Source organism: Genypterus blacodes, unplaced genomic scaffold (assembly GCF_046128005.1).
Source record: "Genypterus blacodes isolate CSIRO-AG114 ecotype Tasmania unplaced genomic scaffold, CSIRO-AGI_Gbla_v1 ptg000033l_1, whole genome shotgun sequence".
In the NCBI taxonomy this organism is placed as follows: Eukaryota; Metazoa; Chordata; class Actinopteri; order Ophidiiformes; family Ophidiidae; genus Genypterus; species Genypterus blacodes.
Window position 1 is genome coordinate 1,431,886 of NW_027466846.1, and position 24,303 is coordinate 1,456,188.

General features: G+C 42.1%; 1 protein-coding gene across 5 annotated transcripts in view; it reads left to right on the forward strand.

Annotated features, from left to right (window-relative positions):
- The window catches only part of fgfr3 (fibroblast growth factor receptor 3), a 68,161-nt gene extending 51,862 nt beyond the window's left edge, over positions 1–16,299 (forward strand). For 2 of the 5 annotated variants that reach the window (XM_076146667.1, XM_076146670.1), the window contains exons 8-18: positions 255–399; positions 1,124–1,299; positions 4,280–4,428; positions 4,780–4,901; positions 5,545–5,655; positions 5,749–5,939; positions 6,486–6,608; positions 7,031–7,101; positions 9,503–9,640; positions 10,328–10,433; positions 10,845–16,299. In XM_076146667.1, coding sequence (XP_076002782.1) covers positions 255–399; positions 1,124–1,299; positions 4,280–4,428; positions 4,780–4,901; positions 5,545–5,655; positions 5,749–5,939; positions 6,486–6,608; positions 7,031–7,101; positions 9,503–9,640; positions 10,328–10,433; positions 10,845–11,009 — 1,497 coding nt within the window. In that variant the 3' untranslated portion in view covers positions 11,010–16,299. The remainder of the gene's footprint in view (positions 1–254; positions 400–1,123; positions 1,300–4,279; positions 4,429–4,779; positions 4,902–5,544; positions 5,656–5,748; positions 5,940–6,485; positions 6,609–7,030; positions 7,102–9,502; positions 9,641–10,327; positions 10,434–10,844) is intronic. The other 3 variants (XM_076146668.1, XM_076146671.1, XM_076146669.1) reach the window with 2 other exon arrangements.
- The last annotated feature ends 8,004 nt before the right edge of the window (positions 16,300–24,303 follow it).

Sequence of the window (24,303 nt, forward strand, 5' to 3'; positions counted from 1 at the left end):
CTTTAAATAGACTCAAGACTTGACTTTAGACTCGCCCATGGTGACTTGAGACACACAGAAAGACTGCTGCTGTCTCCTCTGAATACTTGACCCTGCCTCCCGCTTAATCTGCTGGATTGGGTCTTTCTTTCCCTTCAGGGTGATTTGGTGTCGGCATTTCCTCTAAGAAGTTCTGGGCTCATGAAATCTCCTCTCCTCTCTCCATCTCTCCTCCTCCTCTTTTTCCCCTCCTCCATCTTGTCACCCCTCCACAGACGGCTGGCATTAACACGACAGATAAGGAGCTAGAGGTTCTCTTCTTGACCAATGTGTCTTTTGAGGATGCGGGCGAGTACACTTGTCTGGCAGGAAACTCTATCGGCTATGCTTACCACTCTGCTTGGCTCACGGTGCTTCCAGGTATTTCCTTTGTCTCTCCTCTCGTATCTCTTCCTTCCATTTCTTCCACCAAATGTCATAATATCAATGAACCTTTACCTTTTTTTTTAGACAATTCAGGTTTTACTCAGTAGCACAAACTTTAATAGTTATTCCCCGTCTTCATGTGCACACACCATTGCTACCCATTAACACACTCTAACTGTGTTGCATTTGTGTCATTTCCCCTTTAATTGGTGGAGCTGAACACGCAACCCAGGCTCCATTGGAAGACACTTTTTAATCAGAGCAGATCCTCTGTTTCGTCTCAAGGGTTCGAGGCAATTTAAGACATTACTGTGCTCGGTGTTCAACACAATAATTACCTCCCTGGGGAGAGGCATATCACAGGTGCAATTACCTGCTGGAGAACAAAACTAGAAGCTGATTACGTTGCTGTCTCATCCCAGAAACTGAGTGAATACGTTTCAGTGTACAAAGCCAACAGCCTAAATGCTGATTGTAAATACCAAAACTATGATTTATAGATGTTATTTTATTAAAATTGCTTCCCACACATGGCTTGATTATTCCCAGCATCCGTACAGTAGAGATGTGCTGCTGAGTAAAGCAATATTTCATGTTTGTATTTAATAACAATAACACCATGTGGTGAGATGAGCCATTATAGTCTTTACTGTCATGATGTCAATTTCTCCCTGTCCCTCAATATCCGTGTGATTTGACTGATGGTTCCCTCTTGCAGCAGTCGACCCAGAGAAGGAGGACGACTATGCCGACATTCTCATCTACGTGACGGGCTGCGTGCTCTTCATCCTCGCCGTAGTCATCGTGGTCCTCTGCCGCATGAGGATGACCACACAGAAAACACTGCCGACGCCTCCCGTGCAAAAGCTGTCAAAGTTCCCCCTCAAGAGACAGGTAACAGAAAGTAGATACAAGATTCGTATAGACACTTATCCCCACCCCCCCTCTCGCTGTCTCTCTATTAAGTGTAACATGTGGACTCTATTGTGATGTAGCATTATGAACTATGGAAACAAAGGGATTCTTTCATCTCAAACTGCATAGGAAATAATGTGTAACAAAGTTAAGACTTGCATAAAGTTGGACCGGATTTCAACCTCAATCTGGCACTTTCTGTCAGAATCAGGTCAGATTTTTCCATCATCAGTTGGCGTTTGATGTGCGAAGCCCAATTAATTGAAATTATTCAAGATGGAGCAACTGGGCGATTGTATGGATTTCTGACATTTTGATGGGCGCCTCTGCATTTGGACTTCCTGAAACTCAAAGCAAAGTTGCCATTTCAGTAAACCCAGTTTCCTTTGTCAGAGCAGGGATAACCAATAGTCAGGGAGTATAATTACATTTTGAAAGGTTTAGTCCAGCCAGCGGTTAAGTAGGAGAATTTATTTATCTGTTTGCAACACCTGCTTTCATAGATTCAATGCATTAGATGCTATTTTTCAGTCGATCCAATTATACTTTAACCTGTCTTGTTTTTATAAAAAATTCACAAAAGCTTGGTTTCAATAAATAAGCAGAGAAAGTTATGGTCTATCCGTCAGACTCGGGTATGTGGATCTTTCCGTTTTGGTGATGTCTTGCGGACGTAGGAAGGCATGGAGCTGGTGACATGTGTTCACATTTATCTTGGAGCAGATTCAGCGCAGGGATATTTATGCCCCCCTGTGACTGTCAGTGTTAGTTTTAGATTTCACTCTGTGTAACACACACTCGCCCTCAACTGTTTAGAGAGAAACATAAATTGAAGCAGCTGCATTTCCACCAGCACGGCCTCTGCAATCTGAAAAACTTCTCACGTTGACATCTCCCAGGGCCACGGTCAAGAAGACGATCATGGAATAGTGGATGTGGTAGTGTCGAATCCAGGTCCGCGTCCAAGGAGAGTCGAAACAGTAGACTACAACAAATCGAGAAAATAAACTGATGTCTAGTCTTGACTTTTGTTCATGAGCAGAGATGAAGCTCGGTCTGGCCTCTTAAACAGCCAGCTAAACAAAATGCCTCTGAATGGCTCTTAATTAGTCTGATACTTGCAATAAATGCACTTTGTTACTTTCCGCCTCTGATCTTAAGTGTGGCAGGTAATCAAATCAATGCATGTGCAGTTTAAATGTCAGATCTTTTCAAATAGCGACAGGCCTGTAAAATCCTTTAGCCATGGTCGGGAGTTATGTTCTCTAGACAGACAGCAAAAAGAAGTTGAGTCAACATCCATTAGTGGCTGAACCAAGAGAAGTCGGAGTCAAAACAGGAACGAGAATCAGACATGTCCAAGAGGAGGAAAAGGCATTCTGGAGACCAGACTGACCCACTAATGAATTTCCACTCTCCCACGTCTTTTCCATTCATTCCAATTTGCTTTGATCAAAAAGTAATTCTATCCAACTTACTATGTCTTCCCCTATTACCTCTCTGTCTTATATGATCTTCAGATTGCAATCAGAGCAGTGTGGCTCTCATCCTCGCACCGTGCACGTTTGGTTTCTTGCAAAAATAGCAATCTAGAAAGTGATGTTCATAACTGATTTGGCATTACCATAGAAGACAGGGTTGGCTGAATGTCTCAAAATGCAAATGTAAATGAGTTTATCATTATCCACGGAGCTCAGCCGCGCTGGACCGGTTGTGTACAGTGCTCATCAGCTGTGGTTTTGTGAGTTCAGCTTTCCAGCTTTATAATTGAAGGGTTGCACTCCAAAATGCGAAGGATCCATTAAAAAAAAAAAAAGAAAGCCATTACTTGAAAGTCATCACTCAGTTGTTGGAAAGCATACTTAGGATTTTATCACCGCAGTTTTCCAAATTAGTCTTTCTAACATGAAAGCAGTCATGTGAGAGGCGTCAGGCTTTATTTAATGGTAGATATCTCATCCAAAGATGTTGTAACTGATGCCACAAACTCTTCTCTGTTTCTGTTAGATTCACATACGTGGTCTCTGAGGTCACGCAGAGAAAGATCTTATTGCATTTTTCTGTAATCTTTGCTACGTTTTTGTAAAGCTAATCTCTTGGTTCTCCCCATTCTTTTTCATAACTTTGAGTAAATCTCCCTTAACCCTCCCGGCATGTTCTATTAGATATTACTTTTCATGCCTTTGAAATTATAGGGGTTTTTTTTTTTTAGCTTTGCAACCCTTTTCTCATTTTGCTGCAGTTGAGAAGTTGATGAGGGAAGTCTGGTAAGTGGACATGTTTGTTTGAAGACCCCACCTGAAGGGGACGAGCTGGCAGACACAAACATATTCATCAAAAACGTGGGGCCGCAGCCTTCAGCTCGCCGCAGCAGGCAGATGAATGGTGGGAGGACGCGGAGCCCACAGGCTCGGCGGCAGGACGACAGATCTGGAAATGGAACTAACTGATGGATAGAGACATCCGTCCCACCTTGCCATGCGCCCGCACAACTCTGCTTCCTCCTCCATTTGTCTTTGTTACTGCTGGCGTCACTACAGCACGCAGCCATGGGCCAGCTGTTTGTAAAAGTCACCAGAGGAGGCAGAAGTTTTTTCGAAAAATCTCTGAGTGACGCGAAAAGCTCTTGACGCTTTGGGATGCATTTATTTTGTACAGAAAAAAAAGATATTTAAACATGAAGTCATTCCTTAAATGCAGAAAAGGACAAACTGAGGTCAGGTGATGTTCTCAATTTTACGTGAAATGTTCCTGAGAATTTTCATCAAGCCACTTTCTTTCCACTTCTTCCTTTTCTTTTAAGTTTTCCAACATCTTACAAGGAAATATTATATTATCTATATGAAGGTGTGGCGGTCAGGCTTAATGACACTCCCTCTCAGTCTTCTCCCTCCTTTCTTTGACTTCAACGCTCTCTGTCTTCTTCAGAGACTATAACAGTTTGTCTTTTGCACCCAAGCAGGTTTCCTTGGATTCGAACTCCTCCATGAACTCCAACACACCACTGGTCAGGATCGCCCGCCTGTCATCCAGCGACGGACCAATGCTGGCCAACGTCTCCGAGCTAGAACTGCCCTCGGACCCGAAATGGGAGTTTCCTCGAACCCGGTAAAAGAGAAATGTTCCACATTCATCATGAAAGAAAAATGTGCAATTCTATGGTTGTCTGTGTCAGTTTTTCATTTTTCACACTGTTGAAATATTGCAATATTGACAGATACCGTGCAGCTGCCCTTGTTCTATAGTTGAATCACTGTATGCTGTTAAAACATGTAGGCCATCAATGCATCAAGGTCACCCAGACAGCATCACCAATGCTTTTACTAAATTACATCCACTTCAAATTCTCATTTACAGGAAAATGAAAAAAAAATTCCACACAATGCCACAATACAACACAGCTCACTGCAGAAACACCTTGTGATGTATGTGTCTTTTGTTTCCGATCTTCTCTTTCAGGCTGACGCTGGGCAAACCTCTGGGAGAGGGCTGCTTCGGTCAGGTCGTGATGGCTGACGCCGTCGGCATCGACAAGGAGAAACCCAACAAGCCACTCACTGTTGCTGTGAAAATGCTGAAAGGTTAGACACACCTGCAGCTACACAGTCAGCATATGTGCCAGTGTCGATGTACAGTTTATGTTTATATTGTGCTCTGTGATTTCTTTCATTGTTTGTGTCTTCCTCTGTTTTTCTTTTTCTTTTTGTGTGTATTTATCCCGCTTTCATTCTAAGAGAAAACCCCTCTGTTCTCATGGTTCATATGTCAAAACAGAAAACGGTTTTGTTCCCTTTTTGTTTATGTCTTCACAACAAACACTGTTTGAAGTCAGACTCTGTCAAATCGGTCAAATGATCAAAGTGCTTTAGGAAGACCTTTAGTCCATAATATCATATTGTACTTGTTTGTTTCTTGCCTCAGTTTCTTCTTTTGCTTTATTTTGTCTTTATTTTTTCCGTCCTGACGTCTTAGTTATAGTTTTTGAGCTTAATTACAGGTAAACATGACTACATTTTGGAGAAAAATATTCTATGTTTGACTCCACTGCTTTCATCCGATTGATGCAGTGACTAGTTACTTTGCAAATTCAGAGTTTACACTCAACAGCAGCTCATAAGATAAAGCTATCGTCATAGAAACGACAATAAGTCAGGTGCGCTGTGGTTGCTTTTAATAGCTTTGACAGCTCACACGTTTGACTCCATTATTGTCTTCCTGTCTCAGATGATGCCACAGATAAAGATTTGTCAGACCTGGTGTCAGAGATGGAGATGATGAAGATGATCGGCAAACATAAAAACATCATCAACCTGCTGGGAGCTTGCACGCAGGACGGTGAGGCCCGCAGCAGAGTTCAGTAGAGGAGATGCTTGAAGTCTAGGCTCTGTAACCCCTGACCTCTGACTGTTGTCTTCATTGTGGATACAGGACCGTTGTATGTGCTGGTGGAATACGCCTCTAAAGGCAACCTGAGGGAGTACCTCAGGGCGCGGCGGCCGCCAGGCATGGACTACTCCTTTGATACCTGTAAAATCCCGGATGAGCAGCTCACTTTCAAAGACCTGGTGTCCTGTGCCTACCAGGTGGCCCGAGGCATGGAGTACCTGGCCTCACAGAAGGTCAGTCTCCATGGCGATGAGACGCCAATTGGCACAAATCACACTGAAATGCAAATATGTCGTTTTGTGCGATTCAACAGAGCTCCCTCCTGTTTGTGTTTTTATATCTCAAAATGTCCTCAAGGATAAGAAGGATCAAAAGATTAAGGAAAACCTCCAACATGATCCTGCAACAACAGCAGTTGGCTGCTACTGCGTGTTTTTTACATTTGTAAATCCAAAGACTGTATGACATCTAAGGGACGCCCGACTGTCTGTCTGTTTAAAGTAGTAAATAGCATTTTGAAAACTCCTTCAAAAGAAACTGTAAATATACATGTTTTTTCTGCTTCATTTAATGGAATTACAGATTTAGTTTTGGGTTTGACATCGATAAGCAGGCACACATGTTTCATTTCATAGTGAATGAAAGTTTTCAGCGTGTCCTTGTCTGTGTCCTTCATCTCGGCTGTTTGTGACAGCTCACATCTGTGTGGGTGAGGGAAACACCCATAATGCATTATGTTGGCTGCGTGTTTTGATGTTTTTGTTCTTTTTTCCCCCCAGTGTATCCACAGAGATCTGGCAGCCAGGAACGTCCTCGTAACAGAGGACAACGTTATGAAGATTGCCGACTTCGGTCTCGCGAGAGACGTGCACAATATAGACTACTACAAAAAGACCACAAACGTGAGTCTCACTCTATCAGTGTTCACAAGGTTCAGAAATGTAGCTATGTATCACTGTAAGTATTAATATGAAGTGTTGTGATGGTACGACCGCATCAGAATCAGACCGGTTTCATCTTTTGTCATGTTTGTATGTAAAGGTGAGGTAAAGCGATATTTCTGAAATCAAATGCATGATATTTGTGACAAAATACCTCAATGCTTATGATACGACAAAGTTTTTAGGATGACTACGACTGCTTAGATAACACACCAAAAACATGAGAAACACTTACCACTTTCAAATTGTGTGTGACTTACGAGTGGGGGAAAATTAATTTTCCTTTCATGTAGATTGTATTGCCAGTACATGTTTTGGTGTCTGGTCCAATACAGAATGGTTCTGCTAACCCAAGCGGTTCTGTTTTGCCTCTGTTGTTGCAGGGTCGTCTGCCCGTGAAATGGATGGCTCCTGAGGCTCTGTTCGACCGGGTCTACACGCACCAGAGCGATGTGTGAGTTTGCACAGACTAGCGGTCACATGCCTACTGTCCACTCATGTGGAGGTGCTGTACAGCAGAGGAATCTGGGTGTTGAAATCTTCTGACTCGCCGCGTTAGCATCAAAACCGGCGCTGTGCGTGTGAATGCGGAATCACAGCGTTCCCTCCGACTCCCAAGTATCTCCTGCTCTCTGTCATCTGTGCTCGCTTGATAATCCAGAGTTCCTCGCATATCAGAGGTTTCTGCATTCCTCATTGTGTTTGTTCTTTAATCTCCCCACACGACATCAGAGAGACATAAAGGGAGCTGTGCCCCAACATCTTACTGTTGTTTTATCAGTGTGTATCCACGCCTCCCTACAACAAGGGCGATAAGAGGAGCCATTGGGTGTAACAAGGTGTTCCCTCAGGGGGATTTTACAGAACAATTCAACAGAGTAGGGCCGCAGCGACAAACTCACCTTTCACAACCTCAGATTGGCCCCGATTGCTCCGGTGTTGTCCTTGATCGGGAGAAGAAAGGGGAGTTTGAGTAGGGAGGTCACAAAGTCAATCCGTCTCGCAGTAACGGCACCCTCAAACACCCTCAAATCATTCCCAAATGCCCCCCTCGCCCCCCACCGGCTACAGCCAGACACTCTGTCCCTCTGCACAGCCATCCAAGTCAAACACGGGCCCCTGTCAACACTGGCTCGCCGCGTGATTACACTAGACTGGGAATGGGCTGAGAGGAGAATCAGACTGCTCTGTTATTTCAGCAGGTCTGGATTACACAGTCAACCCACCCCACCTCCCTTTTTATACAGTAGTCACTCAGCGGGCCAGTTTACTCTCCCACACCCAGGGGACTTTGACTTTTGACCTGTGATGGTTTACAACAAAATATATCACACAAAGCAGGACTGGAACAATTAAAACACCCAAATAAACTCAGCAAATCCACCCAAGCACCAGCAAGTTTTTTACTGCAAGCAGCAACAATTGATGCCAAATCTCCCATGCAAGAAACACATGTGAGCACAGTTAACATTTCAATTCATGCATATCACATGTACACACATTGAAACCAGGAGTGGAAACCTCCCTACACCCTCCACAAGTGAGGCTTATAACGATATAGAATTAATATTTATGTGAGTGTAGAGCTGTAGACAAGCACAATATACCTGACATCAGCTCACTTACTAACTCATTATCATGTGTCGGACACGAACAAAGCCGGTTCTCCGGGTCAGATCAGTTCGGGAGGAGGCCACTGGGACACGACCTGGGGAATCTGCAGAATGAGCAGAAAAACAGTGGGCCAAAGACACAAGCTGTTTATATTCCACTACCAGCTGTATTCACACGCTATTAGGCGCTTAATAAGAGGAGGCAATCAAGATGTAAACACTTAATGTTTCATGACACCTGCAGCAATAAGAGCTGACAGTGTGATAATGAGGAGGAAGGTCACAGTCAGTGTGATGCGTGATTCAGTAATATTTAGATAATGCTAGAGTGGGATTTGAAGACATAGAACCAGGCGTTGCTGGTATTTTGGGGTCAAACTTGCTGGCTCTGTGCCCTGTTAACATCGTCTTCAAATCGAAATCTCTACATCCCGCCCTTTCCCTCTATCATGTTTCTCTTCCCGTCCTCTCCTCCCCTCTCTGTGTGCTTGGACAGTGGACGAGCCTGGGCGGTCAGTAGCTGCTGTTTTCCGCTCTCTGGACCAGAGAGCGTGGATAATTAGATTAAGCCTGCTGAGCGCAGCAGTGGGAGGAGGAGGAGGCCGATTCTGATTCAGCAGATGAATGGCCCAACAATAGTACACTGGGTTAATGGACCGCCCATTATCTGATTACCTTCCCCTACTTTTTTTGCCATTTGTTAACAATGGACCAGTTCACTCAGAGTGAGAGAGAAAGAAAGGGGAATCCAAAGCTTTGAGCACAGAGAGTTTAGAAGTTTTCTGTGTTTGCTGAAAGACCGTAGGAATAAAAGAGCAGATGTAAAGGCTCCTCTACCACCCAACAACACTGACATATACACAGTGTAGTTTTTTACTATTTGTGCGTGTACAAAATAGCCTCAAAATGGATTTAAATGTTCAGAAGATGAAGTGCTCTTCTCTCCTGATCATAGACAACGCTAAGTTAACTTCCTCTCTGTGCAGCACATTTCATGGCTGATGGGTTTGTGCGGTCACTTGGCCCATTTCTGGCTTGAGGGAAACGTTTTTACACATATTGACCAATTGTCCCGGTTGACAGGAATGTCAAATGAATTGCTAAATTGGGTGCAGGAACACATTATCAAAAATCAATATTTCCTCACTCTGATTGATTATTGTATGAGAGGAACGGGAACCTCAGGCGTCACTGCATTTGACCTCTGATCTCTATGTCCTTCATCTGTGTGCATGTATTTAGGTGGTCCTATGGCGTGTTGCTATGGGAGATCTTCACCTTGGGAGGTTCTCCATACCCAGGAATCCCAGTAGAAGAGCTCTTTAAACTGCTGAAGGAGGGACATCGGATGGACAAACCTGCCAACTGCACCCATGAGCTGTAGGTTTCATTCATTTTAACGCTGCTTATCATATTATTACAGGATGGATGGTAATGCATTATATATAATACACACATGAAATATTGTTCCTGCTGTATAACATTTCATACACTCAGAGTAGAAGTATTGTTGTATTTAGAGATAATTGCAAAAGACTTAAAGACTGGATTTTAACCCAAAATGGATATACAGTATATAGAGGCAGCAGATGCACATGTGGTTCTGTACGTCCTGTACCACACACGGGCGTCTGCATATGTGCACACATGCATGTAGTCTGCACAATCGCAAAATCTGGGCGCCGTTATAAAGTCTGCTCAGACATCTGAGCAGACAGCTGCTAACATAAGCAGCTGATGGAATTTAGGTCACATGGACCCTCACAGCTACACAAACGTGGAAAATGGTGTCTTTATATTCAGTTTCCTTGTGTTTTTTATCAATCCTATTATTTATTGATTTTACCGGGATTTTCTAAAATAAGAACTGAAAAAAATAAGCCCTGCACTACCGCTGTAACAATCAAAACACTGAATTTGCTCTATGAATAACGTGTAATACATTTAACAGTCAAGATGAGTGTGTGGGCTGCAGATACCCGACCTCAGGGTCAGCAGGAGGCAGCGGACTGAGGACTTTATCAACTTTTATGCACAAACATGTGTTAAGTGAACTCTGCTTTTCAGGTACATGATCATGAGGGAGTGCTGGCATGCTGTGCCATCTCAGAGGCCGACCTTCAGACAGCTGGTGGAAGATCACGACCGGGTTTTATCAATGACCTCCACCGATGTAAGTCTCACTGTACAGCTGGAGTCCATCGACAAAGTACAAACGCTGGAAAGTAGCCAAGCTGTTACAAACTCTGGATGCTGAAATCAGCACGGAAATTGTTCTTGTTTGTAATCATGCACATGCAAAGACAACTTACACATGGAAGTCATGTGTCGCGTTTACAATTCAGATGCTCATCTCCAGCTGTGATGTAATTCACCAATCACCAAGATTAGCTGATGTTTAGCCATACAAAGATAACAGAAGTAACAAACATTTGGATTCCTTTTCTCTTTTCCACTGATTTACCATCTCTGTTGCATGTTAAGGGGAAAGTTTAAAGCTAATGGTTTGACTACCTGTCTTCAGCCGTATTTGGAGGTATTTAATGTGACGCCCCAGGTTAAGCTCTGACCCTCTCTCTGACAGGAGTACCTGGACCTGTCGGTGCCCTTCGAGCAGTACTCGCCCACCTGTCAGGACTCCAACAGCACCTGCTCCTCAGGAGACGACTCTGTGTTCGCCCACGACCCGCTACCTGACGAGCCCTGTCTTCCCAAACAGCTGCCCACAAATGGGGTGATTAGGACATAAAATCAGAGCCCCCCCCCCCGCTCCAGTGTTTTGCTAATAATCACCTCCTCTCAGTGACAACTCAAACGACTCCACATGCAATACTTCCACAGTGCTCCAGCGCTTCGATTCGTCTTAAACTCTTGGTTTGAATGAGTTTTTCTTCTTCACCAAGAAACTCTTTAAGCATTGAAGGATTATCTTTTTGCCATTGAACCATATTTGTGTTCTTCTTGTTCTCAAAATGAAATTATATTTTTGTACTCGGGCCAGTCTTTTGTTACGGACAATCTGCGGGGTCAAACCATTCCGTGCCTACTGGGATGAACCTCCTGAGACACGACACAGGAGGCAATGAAGGGCATTGGTGAGTGACTGGTCGGTCATTTAGGGCATTTTTTTTCTAAGTAGGCAAGGACCTCACGTGTTCTCCTCTCCTCTACACGGAGCCCTTAGGTCGCAGTGAACGCTAGCGATCTACAAGAAATTCCGCTTAACGCGACACCAGCAAAGTCAGAATCAACTCGATGAAGTGACTCGTTCTTCCAAAACTATTGGTCAACAAGTGTCTCTCTTGTCAGCAGACAAAAGCTCTTTAACAACAGAGAGGATGACATGAGCGCAGACTCGAGAGTTTATCGGCCATGTTCACGTTTTAGCATCCCAAACAAGCTGTTTTGTGATAATCATGGAACAAATTCTTCATCCAGCGTCAGGTGAAGTTTCAGTGTTTCAGGGCCATTCTGTAATAAGTCAGGCGTGGAGGGGTTTTTATATGTATCTAGAAAAAAGTTTTATTGTAAATATATAAATGCAAATATGTATCATATTGCTGTCCTCAGCCATGTACTTAAAAGACAAAAAATTACATTTTCTAAAGTATTGTTTTAGGATGGAAGCATTGCAATCTAGAAGACACTGTCATGAACTTGTAAAACATTTAATCGTTTAAAGTGATACAAAAAGGTTTATTTGAATAATTAACGTGTATATTTGTAAAGATATTTATAGACTTAACATGTGGTTCTTAAGTTTGAAAGATCTAGTTTAGGAGTTTAGTACTGTACGCAAAGATTTTTATTTCAATTTTTGTAACTTATTTTACAACAGAACTGCGACGTTATTTTCACAACTGGCAGATTTTAACTTCTCTGGTTTTTGATCCATCGTTTTTGCTTGTTTACAGTAGAGAAAGAATGTATGACAGATGCTAAGATGAGGTTTTATAGTGAGTGTGATTCGGTTGCCGTGAGGAGAACTCGCTGGGCTGTAAAATCGAGGGAGTCGAAAAGTTTTTTGTGGAGTTCATAACGCGGTTTGAAACGCGAACGTTTGCAATATCAAAGCAACGATTAACTCTTGCTGGGCAAGAAACAGCAGCGCTTTGCGACACTGAAGCTTTTTAGTATGACTTAAGCACTCAGAGACATATGAAGATCTATCTGTAGCCTTCAGAGAAATTCATGCATCTGGTGTATTTGATGTTAGTTGATGGTCCTTGACTGGCCTTATCATGGAGGCTCATTGTTTTCACAACTAGTAAAGTCATGAAGGATCAATCCCAAGTTTACAGCTTGTAAATATGACATTGTCGCCTGTTCGATTGCCATTTCCAAGTTGTAAAAATTGGTATTTCACAATTTCTAACACCACTTGAATGCAGCATCAGGACCTAGATCTTACTACCCTGTTTTTAGGTTTATTGAATCCCTTGGAAAAGCCTGATTCAGATTCTATTACTGTTGATGTCGCTGGAAATACATCAGCATTACATCACATTCTCTTTGTTTAGCCAATATTCCAACCAAATGGGCCCAGAAATGAAAAGTGCATCACCAATGGCTCTTTAATTTTAAGTGTTAAAGCATTTTGTTGAGTACTTCTCTTTTGTAAAGGTCTCTCTGAAAGCTTTAGGCTTTTATATGGTAACAGAAAGGACACAGGGTCAATGCTAATATCAGCTGCATGCCATGTCAAAGTGCCTTTGAGCAAGACTCCTAACTTCTACCCCCATAAGAACTTCAGCTTAAAGGCTTAAAGTCCAAACTGAGGCTTTTATGTCTTTTTTTGTGCTTGAGTTCTACTAAAAACCAGCCCAGACGCTCAAGATTTTATCGCTGCTCTCTAGTATTAATACTGAAATGAAGGCATGTTATGTGACATACAGATCACATAGCAAAAAAAGGTATATATATATATATATAGTCATATATATATATATATATATATATATATATCAGTTAGTTAAAGGAGACTCTGAAGCCTGTATTATGTATGTGTGTGCGTTTCAGAGGTGTGGGATTCTTCTCCAAGCTTAGTTTGCTGAGGGAAAAAGTGCCAAATTAGTCTTAAATTCCATTTTGCCGTGTTCTCCAGATCTCTGAACCAAATGCACTGAAGAATGTAGGTGGGCGGAAATGCTTTGGAGGTTAAATGTGCATTGAGGGATCAGGAGATTGCCAAATGATATCGCCCCCTTTTTTTATGCAGTCACTTCTTCAGCTGACCCCAAAAACAAAAAAAAGGCCCCAGTGTACTTCAGATGGAGGAAAGTGTTCACGGCTAGAAGACGTCTTACAAGGCTCAACATACTGCCATTCAGCTGCTTCTGTTGATCTTTGTGTTAACTTAAGCTGTGTCCCAAATGTGCACTAAATAGTTATTATCAATGTTTTCGCTGAATAGTACAAAGTGGCGATCGCAAACCTTTTTCCGTTTCAAACTATATTGATAAGTACACTATATAGTATTTACACCTTTGGGTATATTTATGTTACCATCCACTGGCTGTAATTGGTCCAGATATCCCATGGCTGACTGTGTGGCTGATAAGAAGCCAGTGGGCAGAGGTCAAAGTTAGGGGTCACACAGTCTAGACCACTGTGTAGGTGGGGCTGTGTTACCCTCACACACACTCTTACATGTGGGGGTGATGGTAATGGTGTGGAGACATAGGACAAGGACGATGCAGTGCACCATGTCCCAATCTTTGGTTCCTTCTCATCTTCTGAAGTATACTGGGGCCTTAAAGGGTTGAAATGTTTACAGAGTCTATTTAACAAAAAGTCACACAAAGGGAAAGTTGACGTGGCATTGAAGGTTCAGAAACCTGATTCACTCGCTGCTACCGGAGACATTTGACTATGCGACGGCCTGATTCCACCATATGAACCGTGTTAACCCTTAGAGATATATTTTAATTAAAAAAGACTGTATAAGTACTTAAAGAAATGTCCCCAATAATAATGTACTTAATAAGGAAATGTAAGTGCAGTATGTACTTATTCCTGTTGCTATACTACCTTAGAAGTTGAATTACTTAATACTAATGGTACTTAAGCATTGGTTCATACACAGAAAAAGGCCTTTGTAAAGTGAAATGTTACACAAAGTCTAGCACAGGCAGAATGCATTTGTAGTACTTTTATTTGTAATTTTCTGTTTTCAGTACAGTTTTGGCTCGAATCTATGAAGTGCCTGGAATAATTTAGCGAAACAATGAGATTCAATTCATTTTGATCATGTTTTGAATGTATAATCGTATAAGTACATTAAAAAGTACAAACAGAGGGTCAAAGTTAACACCCTGTGAATTTTTTCCCTCTTTTTTTAGTGAACCAGACAGACAAAAAGGCACTTCTGTAATGTTTGGATGGATCGGATGAAATTGATGGTGTTTTTTTTCTTTTATTTATTCTTCCATGCTGGGTAAAAGCTTTCCCTATGGTGAGAGTATTTTTATTCACTGCTATCTGCTTTCAGTGTTGTTGTTTTTTTCATTAAAGAGCCAGAAAATGAAGAAGATGATGATGTAGAGTAGTCCTTTTACTAGATATTAAACTCCCCCATCAGGCTTTTCCCATCAGGCTTAATTTATCTTTATTTTATGTTCATGCCCCTTTTAGCTGTTGTTGTTTTCCAGTTGATGTCCTCTCTCTCTCTCTCTCTCTCTCTCTTTTTTCGCCACATGTTCTTATTTTGGAAAACAAACACCTACAGTCTCACTATGTAAACAGCTGTGGTGTATCCGGAAATATGTCAAAAACACAGACATCCAGTGATTTTTAAGTGCTAGAATTTTGACAGCAAAGGATTCTACATTTACAGTTAAGGTTTTAATTTTGTCTTTTTTTCTACGTGTCTCATTTTGTTGTATTAAAAACAATGATGAGACAGATGTATCAGTTTGCTGAAAAATGTGACACCTAAATGAAACAGTTGATAAATTCTGAAAAGAAAAATATTGTTTTCGTATGTCGTTATTTTAATTTGAATGCTATGACCATCTCGTTAGCTGAGCCTTGGTTGTTGTTGTTTTTTAAAAAGTATAAAATCTAAAAAAAAAATTGAATCAATCCAAAGTTTTTGTTTTATATTGCTGAAATCAGGAATTTTAGACGACAGAAAAACAAAATAAAATGAAAAAATGACTGAACAGGGTTAAGTGCTACATTGGTACTAAAAGTTTAGTTTAAGTGTCTCATTTGGTCTAAATGCATGCAAGACATGTGTGCTGTCCTAGAAGACAAATCCTTTCTAAGAGAGTTAAACATGTTTCTTTAAGTGCCACCAGTTCACCAGGGAGTATCTCACAGTTCCCTGCTTTTATTTATTCTGTACATGCCTGTGCTTCCAGAAATATTAAAAGATACACACATTTCTTATTATAGCATCGTCTCTCCCTGGTTGTAATGGTCAGGTTTCACCTCAGCCTCTGTCCCTCATAGGTTTGTTTATTTTTCTCACATTTCCCCTTTCTCACACATTCTAACCTCATGTTTAATTAGTCCAGATTAATTTATAGTTTGAATTGATTTAGTAGTTTTGTGTAGCTGTGTGAGTTATTTCTTGTTTGGACAAAAATTTTACAGTATTTTCATTTTGCGTTCCACATCAGGATTTCACAACAACACACTCTCAAGACATTTTCCTTTTGATTTTTACAACAGACTTAATTTATTTTTCTCCCTCTTGTATTTGTATCTAATATAGAATGGCAGAGCTAACCGTTAGGAACACATTGTTATTTTTAAATGTCTTTCATACCTTGTTTGTTGTGATGTACCTGTTTTGATCAGGATAAACCCTCTGTAACATTCCACCACAACAACCCCTTGGCAAACATCTCCCACTGGGATAAAACTCTCTCTCTCTCTCTCTCTCTCTCTCTCTCTCTCTCTCTCTCTCTCTCTCTCTCTCTCTCTCTCTCTCTCTCCCTCTCTCCCTTTCTGTGTATGTCTGTCTGTCTGTCTCTCGTGCCTGACAAACTATGCTGTCAAAAAAGGTTTTCAATAAACATGATATAATAGCATTTGCTGTCAACATTGTCTGTCATTGAGAGTGCATACGTGAAAACAAAACACAAAAACCCAGAAAGAGACTTTGTGATTCCTAGTGAACAAATGAGAAGTTTGAGAGTTTATGATAATGAATGAAACCAAAAATCCGCAAAGTGCACACATCATTGTGTTCGTTTACCCGGTGTTTGGACGGGGTTTAACCCTCCCACATCTGTCTTTTTGCTATGTATAAACAGTGATAATTCACACCAAGATTTGCAACAACTGATGGACTTCAAGTCTACATACTTAATTTTTTCATTACAGTCAGTCATTTAGCAGACGCTTTTATCCAATGCGACTTACAACGCACAATTGAAATTTATTTCAATTTTTTTTCAATTTATCTTGAGGGGGTGCAGGGCAGCCATTATATGGCGCCCATAGAGCAGTTGGGGGTTCGGTGCCTTGCTCACGTGCACCTCGGCAGTGCTCTGGAGGCAAACTGGCAACTCACCAGCTACCAGTCTGCTTACTTGGTCCATACGGGACTCAAACTGGCGACCCTCCGGTTTCCAAGCTGAATCCCTATGGACTGAGCTACTGCCGCCCCCGTACAATGTAACCATGGAGACTCAAATGACATCAGTGTGACTAATATGATTATCTCATAACCTGTAGATCTGTGAAGTAAGATGAAAATGCTTGACATTTATGATATAACATCAGTGTCCCTCTGCATTATATATTTTCTCCATGTTTAAGGAAAAAAATGGTGTCCTTCAGCCATTGTGAGACAGAAGGAGAGGTAAGGGATTTTCACTGTAAGAGCAGACGACGACGTCTGGCAAGTAAGGATGTGAAACTGATCATTTATTCTTGCGTAATGTTTAAATAACATGACTCAAGTGGAGTCCTGAAGATAGCACAATGAGGGGAAGGCAGCAGAATTCTACTTTAACTTGAAGCAGGAAATGCACACAGCACAGAGTTCTGTCCCAGTTCCTGTTGATTCTGTCACACAGTGAAAAAATTAGCCTCTCGTAGCATCTTAAGTGCTCTTTAATCACAGAAGGCTGTCACCCCTCCGTCTTTGTTGCATAGTATGGTTACACGCCCTCCACCGCTGTCTCGCTGGCTGCAGCTCGGTGCACGGCTGCTACGCAGGGGGAAGGAGCAGGCAGAGGGTGATGGAGGGTTCTTTGGGGTACTGAAGCCTCTCAACATGGGTGGGAGGGCAATGCTGGACAGTGACAGAGGGCGAGGGAGACAGAAAGAGCGAGCAGGAGAGAGAGTGTGGGGGTGGGGGGGGGGTCTATGTATTCAAGCCTCTGGCCCTCAGCCCGTCTCAAGTGCGTCCTGAGGGGAACATCCTGCCCCTCGTTGGAACTTCCTCGGCCAGCTGAAGTGGCCTATTCACGGAGGTCTTGTGAGGGGGGCTTGTTTTCGCTGCTAAATGGATGTTTCTGTTTCAGAGGTGTTTGCGCTGGTGGACGCTTTCCTGCCACCCCTCCTCCTTCTCATTGCTTTCCATTCCCCCTTTTTCTCCTTCTCTTTTCTCCTCATTTCTCCGCCTAGCTCCCCTCTCTGCTAACCACGCTCCCCATGGCTTTAGTAAATCAATCTGACCTTTACACCACCTCTCACCCAGCCTACCAGAGGAGCAGGAGCCAAAGCTGAAATGTAGATATATGCTGATTGCATCATGCGACTATTTAGATCATTATCAGGTTGGTTTTATTGTTTTTTCTTCTACCTCTGAGCCACGTTGTGTTATGAGCAATTCACATGGCAAGACAAGGTGTCTGCCTCCGTCTGTCCAATCGGCACAGGTCTACCTTACTAAAAAAATGGTTTGGAAACTACAGTTCCTGCACTAAAATGAACATTGTGTACATTTAAAGAATCAGTTTCATGTTTTCATTGTTTTTCGATGCTATGGTTTAAACTTAACACAACTAATCACAGGCGAGGAATTACAAGATCAGTTTTCTCCCGGACTGAGCTACTATACCAAAATTCCTTTCCCGAACATATGCACAGAAACTTATTTTCATTTTTGCGTTCAGCCTTCACACTGTTAACTGAAGTGATAGTTCATGTAAAGAAATTGTGTGTAGATCTTGTGTGGACGCTATGTCCTCCCCCCTCTGACAAGATGAGGAATTTGATGTTGTTTATAACAATAGCATAGTAACACACATCATCACACAGACAAGAGTGATATTTATCGTGATATTTACAGCTCGATTGGGAGTTAGGATGCACTGTTAATTGGGCAAGGAAGGCATTTTAGAATCTTGAGGCACTTTTGTGTCAACGTGTGTGTCTGTAAGTCGTGAACATCTGCATTGAAGATGAAAAAGGAAGAAAGCAGCGTGGATCCAGAGTCTGGAATGCAGAATTTTCGTGTGATTCCTCTTGACTCTATACAGGCCGAGCTGAGAGGCCTCACCCCTGCTGAAAAGCTCAGCCATTTTTATCGTCGTCTGGCTTCATGTGCTGCCAAAAGGCTCTTAATTGTTTCCTATTCAGTTAAAGCCACAAAGCGTCAACGGTTCCAGTATACACAAACTGCCTTTTTTTTTCAGAGAACCGAAAATAATTGCAGGTTTCAGTGACTTCAAAACACAACTTTAAAGTGGAAAAGTTATTTTGGTGAGTAAACCGTGGGAGGGAAATCAAAGATGGCTGCATGAGATGAGGCCGCTGACCTGTGTGCTGCTGTTAATGTGATAGTCATTTAATGTTTGAGTGTGAACGAATCTCTAAAAGTGTGCCTGCTTCCATTTGCATGGGTCAAAGGTCTTTGGCATTGCTGTGTGTCTTTCTATGTGTGAGAGTGTTTAAGCACGGGAGTATTGGTGTGTGTGTGTATGTGTGTGTGTGTGTGTGTGTGTGTGTGTGTGTGTGTGTGTGTGTGTACTCAGTTCCTGAAACTGGACCTTGGTATGTTGTCACTGTAAGTGTGCCAAATCAGCGATTAACTGCAGTCCCTATGAGACAGGCGTGTAGCCAAGTGACGTTCAGGAACAGGTGTGTGTAAAACAATCCGGTTTTCAGCGCTCCTTGGAGAGCTGCGGTCCCAGCGAGCAGGAATAGACCTGATGAAAGTTTACTGACCAACATAGGTTTGTTTGCTGCTTAGGTTGTGGATGCCCCTGACTGTGGGACTCCTCTCATGTGTCACTCACACGCTTAACAATTGGTTGTAGTTGTGAAAGCTCTGTTATATGCGTTTCCATGTTTGTGCAAAAATATTGGATGGATATTAAGTATATGGGACAAGTGGTGGCACTTAAAGTTGCGATACGTAACTTTAAAAAAATACTTTTTTTTAGACTCTATATACTGTCAATAGCATTCTGTATAGCGCCTTCTCCAACAAATACCATTCACCACAAGGGGAATCGCTACCACAAGTGTCAATCATGTCTTGTGTTTTCCATTGGGGGAGTTGTGGTGGCAGCAGGACTGGGGGTGCAGCAGGTAGTGAGGGGGAGGAGGATAGTTGTACATGATAACAGAAAAAAAGGAATAAAAGAATAATGACATAAACATGAGGAATAGGGTAGGCGTGAGATTAATTTTCAGCCTGGGAGTTTCGCTACTCAGAGTAGTCTATATTGGCGGAAGCAAGGGAGGGTTTTAGCTCTTAGACAAGTATGTATCTCCCGTATAATGAGGGAGGACAATAAATAATAAATAGAAAAGAATAATTTAGTGTAAATATATTTAAAAATAACTTGATACCTGTTCATAATGCTGAGGTTTGTGAACATGTCTTTGTTCCAACCCTCACACATAAAATAGTAAACAATAAATGAGTGTTGTACTTTTCCACAATCATTCAGTGTGCATGGGTGTGCCTTCACGAATGAAGATGGCCTACCCTAACCTGTATTTAGTGAAATGTCTGTTGATTTTGCTGCAATCTTGTAATAGTAGGCCAAGTTGACCCCCCAATAACCACGCATCCAATGTCATATTTGGATCAAATATAAAATCGTGTTTTTATTCAAACTTTAACCCACCAACATTTTCCTACTGTGATATGAATTCATCTTTAACATCTACTACCCGTCTTGTTCAGCTTAGTGCTGCTGTCCTGATTCACAACACCAGAACTTTCAACACAAAACAACGTGACTCACCCAATGAAAGCTGCTCCATGTCAAACTGTTGGACTGAACTTTTAACCATGAAGTTTTTGAACACAGATCATAAAAATTGGTTTTACACCGTCTGCACCAGTAGAACAAACTCCACTGTATGAGACCCACATCCAACAGCACTTACATATTAAACTTTAAAAATAGTTGGAAATGGATTCAGTGAGGCAATACGACATTTGTAGAAGTTACTGATGGTCAATATTACATTCTTATCTTGCAAATTATCAATATTTTTGAAAACTTTGAACAGCCCTGTGTAATGTGAAAGTGTTCATGGAGAAGAGTCCTTATTGATTTATTGCCTTTCAGAGCTTTCCTTGTGGTTGCCTCAGGTTGGTTCTCACTACCTACAAATGGAAACCAGCAAATTCCAGTAAAAAGTCCACAGTAAGAGAGTGAGGAAGCAGAGGAATCCTGGAATCCTCAGGATTTGATGGAGACTATAAATGTTTTGCTTTTTTAATTTGCAGTCAGAAACACTGATTCTCCTGGTTTGTAATTCTGTCCGTTGTTCGTCGACAAACGTCTTGCACATGCAACGCATGTGCAAGACTGTGGAGGGGTCAAGGTGTGCAGATAGATGTAGGGTGGGATAAAAAGTAAAAGTGGGTCGGTTGTGTTCACACTCTGTTGTTTTTGAGCCTCACTAAACACTGACACATTTTGTCTCCTTTCAAAGTGTCTCTCCCAGTCCAGGATCCCAGTCCCAGCATTACAAGCAGAGCTTTCTGACCCCAGACTGTGCTGCATCACAGTGGTTGATCTCTTCCTCTCCCTGGTCCTCCATAGAGAGATTAGGAATACCATCGGCACCCAGGACTCCCTCTGCCATTCCCATTTATGGAACATCTGTTCCATCTCTCTGGCCTTTTCTCTAATTGCTGGATTAGAGGGTGACGGGAAGGCCCTGGTTGTTGAGAGGAGTCTCTGAGCTGTTTTGACATGTCAGCCCATGATGTCCGATCATGAGGGAAATATGTTGGTATGGGTCATGATATTTGAATGTTCGATAGCATTTTATAGGGTGATTCAAAGGAGACGAGGGTCCAGTGTGTTTATGATTCCCTCTGGCTAGTCCTCAGTGATTTATAGAGAATAGGCCAATGTAAAAACATCATAACTCCTTGTGTGGTGTGTGAACTATCACGCATGTCGTACTGTTGCTGTACATTTCCATCAATAGCATCTCTTAAACATAAAGTGTGTTTATACAAAATTGCTTTTGCATTACATCACATAGAATAGAATCCAAACAGTAAAGAGCAATGTGGAGCAATAGTGAGAATGAATCTTCCTCCAGCTGTAGAATACACTGCTAAACAGTATGGAAGAGTTGTTGAAGACTTGTCAGATTTACTATGGTAGATAAAACACAGAGAGCATACCATCTGATGAAGAATTACATTAATATATAAATATTAGCACAAAACACTGTATGCTGTTACATACCCGTAGAGGAAAGTTATTTTGTTTCAGATGTTTTTCCTCAACTGTGCTCCAGTGGCTCCTTGGGAAATAAGGTTTGACTGAGAATATGTTTCCTTACTGCACATAACCAGATCTCGATCTCGTGTAGATAAAGTACAACTCTGCTATATTTACATACATTCAATAACAAACTGGTTTGCAGGAAAATTGGTTTTATTGCAGGTTTTTAGAGGTCACAACACAAAGTGCAGGTCCTATGTACTCCAGAAATTTAAATAAACTCCATATAAAACTCATATAGATATAAAGCTCATGTTTGATGGAAAAGTCTGAAAGAAGCATGATGAAAGAAGAGCTGCCCTTCAGAGTTTGTTCAAATGATCTAATCTCTTGAGTTTAACCTTCGGAGTTTGCCTCACTGACGCTCTACAATGAAATTAGCTGCAAAGAAATTAAACACTCCTGACTTCATTAGGGGATTAGGTTGCTTTCACACCTGCATCATTTCAATGGCACCCGGGTGCGTTTACCCCCTCTGGAGCCTTTACAGGCTTTCATGTCAAGCAGCATTTGACAACTTTGTTTGGTTGGAGCACCAGAGCGGGAACGCTGTCCGTGAAGGCAGACGGGACTGCATTATGTCCGACCAATGAATGACAGACACGTAAACTGACCCTTAAAATGAATTAAGGGTTTGCGAAGGTCCATCTGATCTTATCAAGCTTCTTGCACATGCATCTGAGTGCTCCAGCTCAGTAAATGCGCCTGATTCAAGCTTACCAGGTGTGGTTGCTGCAGAGACTAATGTAATATTATGTAGTGCCAACAAGCAGCAGCATTGAGAAGCATTGCTCTAACCACAACTATTTAAATGCTGGAGGGGTCTTAATCCCTTGATGAGCAGCTAATCCAACTTCACTCAGGACCCCAGAGAAGACCCCACAAAAGCAGCACACCAGAGAACAACAGAGAGAGAAAGATTTTCTATAGTGGAAATCTACCAATAAAGTCATTTCAGTCAGACAAAAGCAGTGAAGGGCCAGGAGACTGCACACACACACACACACACACACACACACAGACTGTAAAACATGAAAAACAAAGGCACAGCATCACAAAAAAGCATGTGCACTCACAGGTCGATGGAGAGATACAGAAGTTACGGCTCCATTTGAGCTCAGACGCACGACTGGAAAAGAATGTGATTTTGTCTGCGCCATTTCGTAAATGGGGCCAGATTCAAAGGCAGCGTTGTTTCGTTTATTTGCCATGAAATTAGGCGTCATTAAGGCTGAGGGAAAATGGTTCCACATGCCAAACCTGTCCTCCATCTCACGTTCAAGGTAAACAACAAAGAGACGCAGCTCTCTCTCTCTCTCTCTCTCTCTCTCTCTCTCTCTCTCTCACTCTCTCGCCTCCTCTTCCTCCCCCCTCGTATTTTCGTTACCCCCGGCTAGTTGCAGGTAGCCCCGCTGAGAGTGGAAATCTCTTTTTCAGCATTGACCTAGACACAAGCATCAATGACAAACTCGGCAACATCAGAAATACTTTTTGTTCATTCTCTGCTGGTGCACTTTTAATATATTCCTTGTGGAGTGTTTGGGTCATGCACCCCTCCTCCTCCTCCTCCTCCTCCTCCTCCTCCTGAGTTCCCTCCTATTTTTCATCAGCCAGATATGAACATGACTGATGACACTGAAGAAGCAGCGCTGCCAACGTGGAATTTAAAATGGACGTGTGAAAACTTTGCCGCCATCGTGAAGACAGAGCTCGTGCCATCACTGTACGCTGACGAAGGCCGACGGGTAGATGGTGCGATGGTGTGAACAGGAAGTTCACGGCTCCGGGAGGCGTTGAGGATATTTCCACAGAGGCTGACGCACATGAGATCATTGGGTTAAATCGCATGACCTAGATGTTGTTTATCGTCATGTGGGGTACAGTTTTAACACCAAAGAAGAGAGAAAATGTGGGAAAATGACACAGACTTTGGCATCCTGTCTTCTCTCTAACAGTATGAGTAGATCATTTTGGCTTCCATAAATTCAATCTGGTTAACTTTAAAATGTTTGCCATCTCATCTAAAAGCATTTTGGATAGCAGATCATATATAGTATATGTATAATTCTTCGTCAAAGATCATCTGACTGCAAGTGTTGATCCAGGCCTAGACATGAGGAAGGCTGGAAAAGCTGGAAATGTGCTGGTCAGAGTCTGAGTCTGATCTTTATTTGTCTAAGTGAGTGTTCTCTTCTTTTGGTGTGTTGATCAAATGTATTCTAAGGCCTCATACACACCACACATTGCAGGTGCAGCTCAACGAATTACAATATCAGCGAAAAGTTCATTTATTTCAGGAATTCAATTCAAAAAGTGAAACTCTCATATATTATAGATTCATTACACACAAAGTGAAATATTTCAAGCCTTTAT